The sequence below is a fragment of the Pithys albifrons genome, chromosome 14 (genome assembly GCF_047495875.1).
Source record: "Pithys albifrons albifrons isolate INPA30051 chromosome 14, PitAlb_v1, whole genome shotgun sequence".
Taxonomy (NCBI): Eukaryota; Metazoa; Chordata; class Aves; order Passeriformes; family Thamnophilidae; genus Pithys; species Pithys albifrons.
Genome location: NC_092471.1, coordinates 1,425,885 through 1,440,323, shown reverse-complemented (window position 1 = coordinate 1,440,323; position 14,439 = coordinate 1,425,885). Strand labels below are relative to the sequence as shown.

Genomic DNA, 14,439 nt, shown 5'->3' with positions numbered 1-14,439 from the left:
CCACAGGCCGGGGGGAAGGACAGTGGCATTGTCCTCTCTGCCAAATGACAAAGCTCCTGTCTTCTGTTAGGACAGATGGACCCAAAAACCCCCAGTAAAATCTCTGAAAAGCTCTGAAAACCAGGGGCAGAGGAGGCATTTCCCAGCTCCAGGGCTGGGAAGTGACACCAGAATTCCCCTCAGGAGGAGACAATCCCCCATTCCTGCCCCACTCCCACAGTCAGTCCCTGCCACCACTCCCCTCAGCCTTGGCAGCTTAAAAACTACCCCAGGGGTGAGGACTGTGGGCCCATCCCAGAGTTCTGCTCCAAAGGCAGGGGCAGCTGGGGCTCATTCCATCAAGCAGCCACCCAGGAATGAGAGTGGAATGCTGCCCTTCCATCTGCTCTCCTGCTCCACAGGAAGCAGTTCCCCATCTCTGGAATGAGGAACAGGAGGATGGAGATCAGGAAAGGAGCCTGAGCAAAATCCATGACTCCCAGGGCAGGTATTGCCCCAGCAGTGATGGACTTCATGTCTCTGCTCTCCAAATCCCTGAGGATCTCTCCCTGCCCATCCTGATGCTGTAAAAGCCTCTGTTCCTTCCTCCTACACCAGCACTCACCAAGCACCAACATCCTCTGGATGGGAAGAGATTCCAGCTGAGGAGAGCAGGCTGTGGGGTGTCTCTGCTACACAAACAGGAGCAACAGGGCCAAAGCTTTCAGAGTTTGGGGCCTTCCAGTGCAAAGTGTGACACAAGGGGCAAAACTTGGAAGTTGTGAGCAAGAGTTAGCCAGGATCATCCACAGGAAGGGGAAACCAAGGAGCTAATGCTGTGTGTGCCCTGCAGGAAGCAAAGGCTTGGAACACAGAACTGTGTTGTCCAAAAAGGCAATGCTGAGTCCAAGGGCCTGGTTTAAAGGAGCAGCCTTCCCAGAGATGTGGGGATGCAGGGCAGACAGGGCTGGAGTGGGCAGGGAAGTGGGTGGGATGCAGGGCAGGAGGGAAGGCAGGAAACCCACCCCCAAAGCTTCATGTTTGTCTCCCCAAATGTGGCGGCTTTTCCATGGCATTCACAAGATACATGTGAGCAGGTGGGCTCGAGGTGGGGAGGAGGAGGAGAAGGGGAGGAAGGAAGGGAGAGAGAGAGAGAGAGAGAGTGTGTAAAGGGCACCACGGTGCCAAAGTGCAACAACATAAAAAAATAAACTCAAAAGACAGGACACTCATTCTGCACTCAGGGCTCATACCATGCAGTGAGAGGGGCGGCCGGGGCGGCTCCCCCCAGAACCAGGAGGTGGCTCTCTGGGGGCTGCTCTCAGCCCCAGGAGGTGCCTGGGCAATGAGTGATGGGCTCGGGGGCTGCAGGGGCCGTTAGCAGGAGCAGCCGCTCTCCGTGACGGGCTGCTCGGGAGGCTTCTCTAGTTTGATGTCAATCACTGCAGGAGGCAGTTAAGGAAAGCACCCAGTTCAGGGAAACAGGAAGGGCAGAACAGGGAAAGGGTTGGTAGCAGGCCCTGTGTGGTGTCTGAGCAGAGAAGGTTCTGCCTCAAACAGGATGAACTGCAAAACCAGAGGACTTGGCTTGCTGAGGCCCTTTAGAGGGTGGAGCCCAACTGGACAGGCCTGTGCAAAAAGAATAAAGAATGATGGCACTTTAAAACTATACAAATTGCATCCTCAGTTTAAGTGGAGAAGCAAAACCTGTTTCAGTTGCCCTTAGTCGTGTACATTTATCTACAGCCCATAAACAGGGGCACAGAATCACAGAATGGGTTGGGTGGGAAGGGAGGGACCTTAAAGCCCACCCAGTGCCACCCCCTGCCATGGGCAGGGACACCTCCCACCAGCCCAGGGTGCTCCAGCCCGGCCTTGGACACTCCCAGGGCTGGGGCAGCCACAGCTTCTCTGGGAATTCACCCTCCCAGAAAAGGATTCCTTCCCAATATCCCATCCATTCCTGCCCTCTGGCAGTTTGAAGCCATTCCCTCTGTCCTGTCACTCCAGGCCCCTGTAAATAGTTTCCCTCCATCCTTCCTGCAGGCTCCCTTCAGGTTCTGGAAGGCCACATTAGCTCACCCTAACCCTTCTCCTCTCCAGGCTGAACAATCCCAGCTCTCCCAGCCCTTCCTGACAGCAGAGCTGCTCCAGCCCTCTGAGCAACTTGGTGCCTCCTCTGGACACTTTCCATCAGCTCCACGTCCTGTTCCAGCCACGCCAACCCCTGCCCAGCCCCGGTAGGGCCCATCCCCACCATGTGCCACAAAGGGTGAGTGAGCCCAAGCCAGCAGGAGGGAACTGAGCAGTTCCCTGGCAGAGAAGGATACTGTCCTCTTTGCTCTTCTCTGGTGTGCTGTCCATCCCAGGTAAGGCAGCGGCCACACGGCGGAAAAGCTGCAAAGCAGAAGAGGAGGCTCAGGGCAGCTCAGAGAAAATGCCCCTTAAAAACACTGTTTTACAGCAGAACTGGAGTCTGAGCTGGACAAAGCTGTAGGTGGGCACTTCAGCAAGCAAAGCAGTGAGCAGCAAAGCCACAGGAATTTTATCTGGGAAATTAGACTTTGTTAAGGATGTTATTCAATGCCTACAAAACAGGCAGCTTTATTTTACCTGTTTGTGCTTGAACAGAGAAGGGAATTAATTAGTAACAGTTCTTTCAGGGATTCATGGAACAGCTCCCTCCTGCACTCACTAACCATGTCATTTACCATTCCCAGCCTCTGTTTCTGCACCCAGTGATGTCACAGGGCACATCTGGGGATTTCTGAGAGTCACCTCACAGGGTTTAAGGAGTCTGTGCAGTAACATGTTTTACAGCCCATCCTCTCAGTTCAGTCCTGCTGCCCTTTCCTGGCCAGAACAGCTGGTTCAGATGAGCTGCATTCAAGCTATTAAGGATGTGCCAGAGCTGGGCAGGACTCTTATATCCCCATAAAAACCAGAAAATGGTTTTGCATAATGTCTGAACTCAATGCTTGGAGCTCCTCCTGCTGCCATGACACAGCCCAGGCACTGCCAGGCTGAACTGCTGCACAACCAACCAGAGGAACCATCTGCTACCAATGATTTTCCTCACAGCAGCTTGGCAGGGGCTTCTCATCCAACCCCCAAAGTGTGTGCCTTGGAAAATCAAGGTCCCAGCAAAGTGCTGCAGTTGCCTCCCCCTAATCACAGAAGCTCTCACTGCAAACACCCTCTGGGGAAATAAAGCAACAGGAGTTAAACCAAAGACCAAAGTGGATTCAATCCAGAACTGCCAAAAAACCAAGCCCAAAGTCTCCTAATCCCACTGGGGGTTCTGCTGACCTGCTGGTGTGCAGCAAACTGGGGAGGGTTTCCCAGCTGACACAGCTCCTCACCCCAAGCTCTGTCACCCCTCCTGAGCCAGGGCAGGGTGGGGTCACAAACTCACAGACAGGCAATGGGCACAAACAGAAATATGACAAATTCTGCTTAAATGAAAGATTTGAAGGGTTTTTTTTGCTGTATGGCTCATCCAACACTGGCAGGCTGGCTGGGGACAGTCTCCATCCTTTGAGATATTCCAAACTCAGCTGGAGTCAGCTCTGGGGAGCCTGCTCTGAGCATGGGGGCTGGAAGAGAGGAGTTCCAGAGCCCCTTCCAACCTCAGCTATTCTAAGGCATTCCAGGATTCTCTGTTGCTTGCAAACAGGAGGAGCTTACAGTGATGTCAACAGTGATTTCAGCAAACACTGCATTAACTGGTAACAAAACCAAACAAATTCCACCTGACTGGCTCCACGAAACAGGGAATTTTCCCCTTCCCATCCCTCAGTATATTCTGGGGTTAGTTCTCCTTTCCTTCAAGGTTTGCTGAGCTTTGAGGGGGCATCACTGACTCGACAGGAAAGGAGCTTCCACCACACAGAGCTGATGGGGATCACTGGGCAAGACACATCTCAGGGGCTGCACTGAACAGGCAAATCCCTCCTGGATCAGGAACCCCAGGCAGGAGCCACCACACCCAGAGCAGTGACAGAGCCCTGACTCAGAACAGAGCACAGAGGTACCTGTTTCACGTTGTATCCAGTCTTTGCACTGGTCTCAATGAACATCACATTCAGCTCTTTGGCTCTCTGTTCACCTTCTTCTGTAGTGATTTGCCTGGAGAAAGGTACCAACAGGAGCAGAAAGACAGAAGGAACAGGAGGAAGAGTTAGAGATGTCTGTGACTGAGCTGATGGTCAGGGGGGCTGCTCATGCCCTCAGAGGGCACAGCCCACCAAGGGACACCTCAGCACCCTCAAGGATTTATGACCCCCAGGTGGGAATGAAACCAGCCCAGGGAACACCTGGGGTCGTGATCAGCACAGGATGAAGTTTGTGCAGCACATCTGAGCCTCTTTCACAGCACCCTCCAGAGGAGGAAGAACCCCACGTGCTGCACCTGAGACAGGAATGCCCCCAAGCCAATAAAAGGGAATGGTGTGACCCAGAGATTCCAGAAAGGCTCCAGCAGCAAAGACAGACTGGAAGGAAAGACCTGGAATTGCATCTCTGAGCACCACCCTGGACACACCTGTCTCACAACCAGATCCTGCTTTAGCCCCAGTTTCAATTACATCATATTCAGTTCTGGGGCTTTTCTCTCACCCTCCTCTACAGAAACCCATCGACAGCAAGGAGAACAAATCACAGGGCAGAAAAACCAAACCAGAGAAAAAGAGCCCAAAAGTGAGAAAAAGAAAACTGCAGAGAAAAAAAAGAAACGAGCCTGAACTGGAGCAACAGTGGCTGGAATGAAAAACTTCACAGGCTGCACTGAACAGGAGCAGGGCTATTTTTAGTCCAGCTTTTTGGCCTCAGAACTAAACTGGGTTTTCATCAGAAGATGAATGCCTTCCATACCCTGTATTCTACCTCAAAAAATGTCACCTGTGGCTTTGTCCAGCCTTAACAGGCACAGCATTTCAGGCTCACACAGATCCAACTTCCTTTGAAAGGAAAGGCAAGGCAGCTTTGTTACTGATACCTGGATACACACTCCAGTTCCAAATTCTAGCCCAGACCAGGACCAGTGTCACACTCAACTGCTGTGGTGGAATGGAAACACAAAACTACAAACCTGTGCCCTTCTAAGAGCCCAGTACACTGGTTATGTTGGCTGAAATCCTGGAGGACTAAGAGTTTTAAAGCAAAATGCTTGATCCCATGTTCTGAATATTCAGTCTGGGTGATTTTACAGGTCTAATTAAATTTTGGGTCTCCTGAGGAGCTTTGCTTTTGTTAACCTGGTTTCACCTCTCGTGGCCACAAGATCACAGTTTGTGTTGTGTATGATATGAAATTTATACCCAGAGAAATCTGTACTTTGGAGTGATCCTGCACAAGCTTGTGCTGACTCTTGTAAGGAGGAGAAACAGCCCTGAACTCACAGCTGCAAGTGCAGAGAGCTGGGCAAGTTGGATTATTGAAAATAAGGAGATTTCCTTGCTTTGGCAAAGCAGCTTTTTGGCTTTACCTCAGCGTGAAAAGAAAAATCAGACAAAACACATTACTGAGAAACAAGGTGTAGAGCCACTTAATTTCAGTAAAGAAATTTTTTAGGTGGATTTGTTTTAACCAAAACTATCTGTAGAACAGAAAGAGGGAACAGCTGTTGCTGCAAGCAGAGATCTGAATTTCCCAATAGGACATTTATGTTGTGTTTCAAATCAACAGTTTTAAAATCACTGAAAATGAACTGTGAGGAGCAGGCTGGGCAGGCAGCCCGTGCTGACCCTGCCCAGGCAGAGGGTCCTGCTCCCCATTACCTCTTGTCTGCCAGGTCGGTTTTGTTCCCCACCAACATGATGATGACGTCGCTCCCTCGCTCTGTCCGAACGTCATCGATCCACTTGGAGGTTTGCTGGAAAGAGTTCAAGTCTGCAGGGAAGGATGAATGGAAGTGTGAGCAGAAAACTTCTTTTCAGAGAGTGGAAAACACTTTGCTTGTCCTCGGGTGCTTCTCCAGACATCCCCACCCCTTGAACTGTCAGAGGAGCAGGGAGGGGGCACCACTGCTGGCTGCCAGGGTGAGCTGGCAGAGCTGTGCCCGGGGGCTCAGGGCAGGGGGGCTGCACTCACTCGTGATGTCGTAGACCACGACGGCGATGGTGGAGTCGCGGATGTAGCTGGGGATGAGGCTGCGGAACCGCTCCTGCCCCGCCGTGTCCCAGAGCTGCAGCCGCACCTGCTGGGCCAGGGGAGAGAGCAGGACACCGGCCCTCAGGGCAGGGCATGGCACCCGCTGCAGGGCACGGCACTGCCACCCGCTGCAGGGCATGGCACCCGCTGCAGGGCATGGCACTGCCACCCGCTGCAGGGCATGGCACTGCCACCCGCTGCAGGGCACGGCACTGCCACCCACTGCAGGGCATGGCACCCGCTGCAGGGCATGGCACTGCCACCCGCTGCAGGGCATGGCACCCGCTGCAGGGCATGGCACTGCCACCCGCTGCAGGGCATGGCACCCGCTGCAGGGCACTGCCACCCTGCCAAGGGCATGGCACTGCCACCCACTGCAGGGCATGGCACTGGCACCCGCTGCAGGGCATGGCACTCACTGCAGGGCATGGCACTGCCACCCGCTGCAGGGCATGGCACCCGCTGCAGGGCACAGCACTGCCACCCACTGCAGGGCATGGCACCCGCTGCAGGGCACTGCCACCCTGCCAAGGGCATGGCACTGCCACCCGCTGCAGGGCACGGCACCCACTGCAGGGCACGGCACTGCCACCCGCTGCATGGCACTGCCACCCGCTGCATGGCACTGCCACCCACTGCAGGGCAGGGCACTGGCACCCGCTGCAGGGCATGGCACTCACTGCAGGGCATGGCACCCGCTGCAGGGCATGGCACTGCCACCCGCTGCAGGGCACTGCCACCCGCTGCAGGGCACTGCCACCCGCTGCAGGGCATGGCACTCACTGCAGGGCACTGCCACCCACTGCAGGGCAGGGCCCAGGTTATCTGTTTGGTGCAGGTGACACCCTTTGAGGGAAGGGCCTTCAGAACCTGTGCAGGTCCCACAGACACCCCTGATGTGACCTGAGTTTGCTGCAGTATTTCTGTGGCTTCTCATTTCTACAAGTCAGGATTTGTGTGCACCCATTTTGGAGGGGAAAATATGAGTAACCCACTGTGGAATACCAAGAACTAACCCCTAAAACCATGAGCTGCAGGATGGACTCTCACCATGGCTCTCTCCATGTGCCATTTGGGATGCCCAACAGAGCAATAATAACTAAGCAATTTTATCATGCCCTCAGAAGTACCTGAGCATGTTCCTTCAGTAACACAAGAAAACTTAGGAGCCTCTCAGTCACTGAGAACAAAGAGCAGGAGCAAGAAAATAATGAAATTATTTGCACAGATCAGCCCGTTGCCAAAGTCTGATGAGATCAGCAATCACTTAATTACTTCTGACATGTCTGGAAGCTGTTAAGAAACAGCCTGGACTGGCAACATTTTCCCACCTGCCTGGATCATCCTGTAGCTGTACAGTGAGGACAACGATGCCAAGCTGTGCCTCCTGCCCTGCTGCTTCCCCCAGAGAGGTCCCAGCACAGCTCAGTGCTGCTCACACCCAAACAGGGCAGTTCTATGCCAGTTTGCACCAAACCAGGAATTCTCCCAGAAAAGAATCAGCTGCAGGACTGGGAGAGAGGCCACGTCATTACCTGACCTCACTATAGAGGATAAACCATAGCAGGAGTCTGTTATTTGTTAAGCACTTCAGCTAAGGAGTGAAACAAATCCCTGGTCCTCACTGTAATCCTGTTTGGGACAGAATAAAAGTGGTTTTTCCACCTGTGTTCTTTACTTAAATTTTGTCCACATGGTGTTGGGTCACTGGTATAAATCCTGATACTGCAGAGGAACAAAAAACCCCAACAGATCCACTGGAATCAATAACAAGGAGTTACCATAAAATAATTCCATTCATATCTTCCCATCTTGTACTAAAACATTCATGCCAAGAGTCTTAGAGAATTTCCTTCTGAGCTTGTTTATTCTTTAGAAATTACTGTAGTTGCATCTCTCCTCTTTCAAAAGCTGAATGTGAATCTCCAGTTGTATTTTTCAACCAAATGGGAATCCTGAATCCTCCCAAGTCACTCCACAGCTCCTGCTGGAATGGGTGTGGAGGTTTTACCTACTCTGACAGTGCTCCTGTGCTTTGGCCCCTGAAGCTCTTACTTGGGTAAGTTACATATATATTTTTTTCTTTCTAGTTAATCAGAAAGGAGAAAAAAATCATTCTGAAGTTAAAAAACAAAAAGAAGAATCGTTTTCCAAAGGCTTCCAAACACTTGTCATTGCAACCAGCCCAGACACAGGAATCCCCAATCCCTGCTCAGCCAACACCCCCAGCTGGTTTAGCTCTTTTTGGGTTCCACCAGCACCTCCAACACACACTAAAGCAGGGTCCCTGCAGCCCTCTGGCTCAGTACCTGCTTGTGATGCCAAGGACAATGAGAGGCACGGCAGAGTCACGGGTGGAGCTGGGGAGGAGGCTGAGGAACCTCTCCTGGGTGGCTGTGCCCCACAGCTGCAGCCTCATCTGGGAAATGGAGAGTGCAGGGGAGGGGAGGGGGAGAGCAGGGAAATGGAAAACAAAACCAAAACTCAAGTGAAATAAAAACAAATGAATAAAAAATAAATTGCAAAGCAAAACTAAGGCAACAAAAGGAAAAGTTCAAATGGAACAGAAACATGGAAAGAGGCAGCAACACTCCTGAGTCTCACAGTGACCTCAGCCCACACACTCAGAACATCTCACACAGACCAACACCACCAACAGCCCCAGAAATCCCTTCTCACACCACCTGGAAATGCCTCAGAGATCCTGCCTGCAGCTGGCCAGAGGTGTGACTCCTACCCCTAAGGAACACACCACCAGCTATGGATGACCCACTGCAAAGCTGGAGGTGGGAAACACAGGAGTGGGACAGGAGCCACAACACCCCCCACCCCCCAGCCTGGCTTGTCTTGCACTTAAATCCAACAAGGCTGGGAAGATTCTGACACACAGAAAAGGAAATGCTGCTCTGGCTTTAGGGAGTGAGGGTGTAGCTGTCACATGGCACTGGCCCTGCAGAGCCAGGATTGAGGATGGGGATTCTGGTGGCTCCAGTTCACCAGTGCCACAGGTCTGCACACACTGGGAATGAAGGTCACACAACTGCCCCCTGTGGGAGGTGGGTTTGAAGAACCAAATTCCACAAGTATTTCATAGAAACACAGAATCTCAGAATGAGTTGGGCTGCAAGGGATCCTAAAGCTCAACCAGTGCCACCCCTGCCTGGGCAGGGACAACTTCTACCAGCCCAGGGTGCTCCAAGGCCCATCCAACCTGGCCTTGGACACTCCCAGGGATGGGGAGTCCCTTCTGCTGGCTTGTCCAGGCCATGTTTAGTGCTGAGTGATGGAGCACAGGTGTGATCCCAGGACACATTATGTGCTGCAGGGACATACCAAACCCACCAAAGCCCACACCCCAGCTGGAGGCTCAGCATTCCTCATTTCCATCCCAGAAATCAAAGCCTAGTGCAAAATACAACAGGAGACACATCTGAGGAATTATTTCAGTGTGTGAATCTTCCCAGCTTGTGTGTTTGGATTTGTCCCTCTCCTCTTATCTCCATTCCACACCTCTGTTATTTGCACAGGCTTTATGGGCTCTGGGGATCACTTACTGAATCAGGAAAAACAACAGTATTCCAACATTGGAATGAAAATGGTACTTTCTGGATGGCAGTGAACAACATCCTGACCTACATGGCCACGAGAGATCAACACTACACTGCTGGAAACACACACAGACATTGCAGTGTGTCCTCACAGGGGTCAAGCAGCACTCCCAGGACCTTTGCCTTCCTCTGCCAGCACCACTGAAGAACATTATCCAAGCAGCTCCTCCCAAACAAAGGTGAAGGAAGGTCTTTTCTAAGAGTGAATCTCTGCTGAGATGGCAGAGAAGCTCCCAGGAAACTCATCACCCACACTGGGCTGAGACTTCTCTGGAAGCAGCAGACCCAAAGCAGCACACAGGCCCATCCCCTCCTCCCCCAGCACTGTCCCACTCTTCACACAGCAGCAAAACCAGCAAAGAAAGGAAACAGCAGCAAAACACAAACAAAACCACAAACACTGAAAGGCAGGAGAGGGGTGTGAGGGGTCTCTATGCAAAAAGGCAATTCATGCAGGATAAACCCAAAATTGCATTATTAGAGTGGGTCAGAACTGAGTTACAACAGGAGTCTCCTGTGAGGAGGGACAAGGTCTCACCATGAACAACTTCAAGCCTTGGAACACCAACTCTTGTAGAACTCCCCTCACTGACCTCAGGAGCTGAACTTGATGATCCTTGGTGGCTCTTTCAGCCCAGAATGTTCTGTGACACCTGAGGTCTGCTCAGCCCTGTTCCCACTGACAATCCCAGAGGATGAGCTGCAGATTCTGGGAGCCAACCCCACCCAATCAGGGCCCTCCAACAGCCAGCCCATTCCCTGGGATGGGGCCATTTGCTTGCCCCAGTTTTCCATGGAACAGTTTGACTTCATGCTGGAGGTATCAGATCTTGGGAGGTGCACAAAGAGGGGGTCAGTGCTGTGACTGAACAAAGGCAGGTTCTCTGGAGGTTCCTGGGGGATTCCAGGGGAGGAGCCCAGCCCTGCAGGTCCCACCCCTCCCACCACGCCCCGCTTACCGTGCGGTCCTCCAGGTACATTGTTTTTGACAGGAAATCAATGCCAATGGTTGCCTGAAAAGAAGGGAAGCCTCAGTGATGCCACCTGCCTTCCAGCTGCTGCAGAGCCCCCACTCCACACAAACTCCCAGAAACAGTCACACACTTGTTGTTAAGCTGGTGAAGGGATTTCCCTTCAGCAGGGTGGTATCTGCACCAGCTTCCCTTCACAGCATTCCTCCCACAAGAACCTCCCTCTCAGGCTGGGTTTTGGCCTCAGCCATTCATGTATCTCAACACAGAACTCTCATGAACTGGCAGCTCCTCCTGGCCCACCCCAACTCAGTCTGCTGAAAATTGTCTTATTAGAAATAACCAAAAGGTAGAACAAATGAGATATGTAAGTTATGGGCAATTCAAAGCCAAACCCCACATTTATTCAGGGCTTTTCCCTTCCAGTGACACTCAGAAGCTGCATTTCCCAGGCAGCTCCTTCTGCAAGGCTCCATCCATTCACATTCCCAGTGCTGCAGCAACTCCAGTAAAAAGACATTTAAAATAATGTACTAAGTTGGATGCACTGCCAGGCCCTTCAATCAGCAGCTGTGCCAGCCCAGGAGAGCCCCAGGACACAGCTCTGGTGTGGCAGATATTGCTGGTTTAGACATGGATTGTCTTCAACCTTAACACACAGCACGTGCTGGGAGGGCTCCAGCACACAGGGGACCATGGAATAAGACAAAAGACCACCACAGTCAGTTCTGGGAGGCAGAACTGATTTCTGGGAGGCCTGTTTTGTAGACAGGACGTGGTTAATAAAACCTAATAAACAGAAAAATCTTTGCCAGCACCTTACAAAAGTCAGGAAAGGAAACACAAGAAGCACAAGAGGATCCAGTTCCAGGGAATGATTTGTCCTCCACTTAAAACTACCCCAGTCTAAACCAGTAACTCTTTCTGGCTGAACCAAGAGACAACCTCTAATCTCACCTGCTTTGAAAATATCTGATATTCCCTTGAAATACTTCTAAGAACCTTTGATGCAATTAATTCTTGCTAAAGATCTTCAGGCCTCTTACACATCTTCTGCTTTTCGTCTGCAGCCTCTTCATCCCCACCCTCCTCTTTCCCTGCCAAGACTTCCCTGGCTTTTCCTATCTTTAGTCTTTTAGTTAAAAAATAGTAATGAAAAAAAAAGAGACAGAATATACCAGGCTGACTTCCTGCAGATCCATCTATACCCTCCAGACTCAACTACTCCTACTTAAAAAGATGCCAGAGACCAAGAATTAGCATAAGATATTCCTGTCTTATTCATCCTCTGTTTCCTGAGCTTCCCATATCCATCCCCAGCTATCCTGAGCATCACCTTCTCCAGCAGCCAGACCCACAATCAGCCTTTGTCCCCATTTTCCTCAAGGCTTCTCACATATCCCAACAAGATCTATCACACAACCAAACAGGATCCAAACAGCATCCAAGCCCTGCTGCCTTTTGTACACTGAATTTCCTGACATCATCCTGGGTGCTTTGGTTTAATCCCAAAGCCTCACCTCCATTTGCTGGCACTTTCCAACCTTTGATATGATACTTCACTGACGTCTCATGGATCAATGTGCTTGGCCCTCAAAGGCATCAATTTCAACAGCAGGGAGGAGATTTACCAAGAAATAGATTTAAAAATGAAAAGAAAATCTTCCCACATACCTGGTAAGTATTGTCAAAACTGTCATACATAAACCTGGTGATCAGGGAGGTCTTCCCAACTACAAGAGAAGAGAAAAATCACTTTCAAGCAGTGGGATAAAACCCCAGCACTGCCTTGGGAGTGGCACCGATCTGAGAGCAGCTGCCAACCTCGGGCTGTTCCAGCTGCACCTTCCTGGGAAGTCACTGGCCAGGAAATTCATTCCCAGAATGACAGGGGCAAATCAATCTCTGCAGGGCCAGAATGAATCATGGTCATGGTCTGCTCCTCAAACCAGGTGTGTTGTCATGCAGATAACAAAGAACTGGTTGTTTGCTTTGAGCAAGCAATAAATCTGTTTTGTTCCTCGTGCTCTGCTACTTATGTAATCCCCAAGTCTGGGACACAAACAGCAAAACAAAGCAGGTGACATCCCAGTTCTGCTGCCTTTGGCTGCACGGGAAAGCAACTTCCATCCTTTCTTCCTTTCTAATGAGATTTTAGATACAGAGCAAACTCTGCTGGTTTGCTTCAAAACTTTGGATGTACATCTCCAAATGTTATCAGGACACAGAGTGAAGAGCTGATATGAAACAGGAAACAAGGATAAGATCTCCAATTCTTGCTCAGGAAGCCAAGAAAAATTCAAAGGACACGGATGGGAAAGTGAAAAGGAATTAATTGCCTAAGAAGGTTGTGAAGTCCTGCACATTGGAGAGGGTCAAAATCAGGTTAGTCAATGTCTACCAGGAGCAATGTCAACCCTGCCTTGGAAAGCAGGAGAATTGGAGAACTTCAGGAAATTCCTGCAGGAGCTGCAGTTCTGGGGTCGAGGGAGAGGTGGGCAGTGAGAACCCAGGATGGGTTGGGTTGGGAGAGACCTCAAAGCCCACCCATCCCCAGCCCTGCCATGGCAGGGACACCTCCCATAGCCCAGGATGCTCCAACCCGGCCTGGGGCACTGCCAGCAAAGACCACCACGATTCCAAGGAAAACACGCCACCCATCCATCAATTATGCGGGATGGGGCACAAAAGGGAGTCAGCTGGAGGCGAAACACGAAACGCCGCGGACGGAGGGGAGCGGAGCGGGGCCGAGCACGGGGCTGGGCGCGCCGCGGAACACCCGGGACGGACCCGGGACGGACCCGTGACAGCCCCGGCGGGGCCAACCGAGCCCCGGGCCCCGCCGGACCCGCGCCCCGCCCGCGGAGGCCTCAGGCCGGGCCGCCCCTCCCTGTGCCCGGCCCCGCACGGCTCGGCTCCGCATCCCCGGGCCCCGCACGGCTCGGCCCCGCATCCTCGGGCGCCGCATCCCCCCATCTCCGCATCCTCTCGGCTCCGCGCGGCTCGGCCCCGCATCCCCAGGCCAGCATCCCTCCGGCCCCGCACGGCCCCGCATCCCCAGGCCAGCATCCCTCCGGCCCCGCATGGCTCCGCATCCCCAGGCCAGCATCCCTCCGGCCCCGCACGGCCCCGCATCACCGGGCCCCGCATCCCCGGGCCCCGCACGGCTCCGCACGGCCCCGCATGCCCGGGCCCCGCATCCCCAGCCCCGCACGGCCGCGGCCGCCGCCCCGGGCCCTGCCCCGCGCTCACCGCTCTGCTCGCCCAGGAACACGAGCTTGAACTTCCTGAGCGGGTTGCCGAAGTCGCCGCCGCTGCCGGGCGCGGACATGGCGGTGCGGGGGGGCCGAGCGGGAGCCGTGATGGGGACAAGGAGACAGCGCCGAGCGCTCCTGCACCACCGCCCACCGCGTCACCTCCGGCACGTCACGGCCGGGCCCGCCCCGGGGAGGGCCGAGGGGCGGCACCGGCACCGGCACCGGCGGGGCGGGCACGGAGCGGAGCGGGCATGGCGGCGGCGGGGGGGGCGTGGAGATGGGAGGGGGTTGTCATGGGGACGGGAGGGGTTGCCATGGAGACGGGAGGGGGTTGTCATGGGGACGGGAGGGGTTGCCATGGAGATGGGAGGGGTTGCCGTGAGGACGGGAAGGTGTAGCCATGGCGATGGGACGGGGTGCCATGGAGACGGGGAGGAGTTGTCATGGTGACAGGAGGGCGGCTGCTGGGGCGAT

At 53.2% G+C, this 14,439-nt stretch overlaps 1 protein-coding gene across 2 annotated transcripts; it reads right to left on the bottom strand.

The window, feature by feature from the left end:
* Positions 1 to 1,120: 1,120 nt before the first annotated feature.
* Positions 1,121 to 14,161, bottom strand: RAB41 (RAB41, member RAS oncogene family). Of its 2 annotated transcripts, none has more exons than XM_071569657.1 (8): positions 13,961 to 14,161; positions 12,383 to 12,441; positions 10,697 to 10,750; positions 6,070 to 6,178; positions 5,757 to 5,868; positions 4,014 to 4,107; positions 2,310 to 2,376; positions 1,121 to 1,421 (listed from the first exon to the last, which is right to left on the bottom strand). In XM_071569657.1, exons 1-8 carry the CDS (start codon positions 14,037 to 14,039, stop codon positions 1,357 to 1,359), a joined length of 639 nt encoding a protein of 212 aa, XP_071425758.1. In that variant the 5' UTR covers positions 14,040 to 14,161; the 3' UTR covers positions 1,121 to 1,356. The 2 variants fall into 2 exon arrangements, with proteins under 2 accessions (XP_071425758.1, XP_071425759.1); XM_071569658.1 differs by having other exon boundaries at positions 6,070 to 6,175; positions 13,961 to 14,159.
* Between the last annotated feature and the right edge of the window lie 278 nt (positions 14,162 to 14,439).

Excerpts from the sequence above, each read along its gene's own strand:
- RAB41 (XM_071569657.1), bottom strand. The coding sequence starts at position 14,039 with ATGTCCGCGCCCGGCAGCGGCGGCGACTTCGGCAACCCGCTCAGGAAG. Across the intron at positions 12,442-13,960 it reads GTTCCTGGGCGAGCAGAGCG|TTGGGAAGACCTCCCTGATC; the intron begins GTGAGCGCGGGG and ends CTTCTCTTGTAG. Across the intron at positions 5,869-6,069 it reads CGTGGTCTACGACATCACGA|ACTTGAACTCTTTCCAGCAA; the intron begins GTGAGTGCAGCC and ends CCTTCCCTGCAG.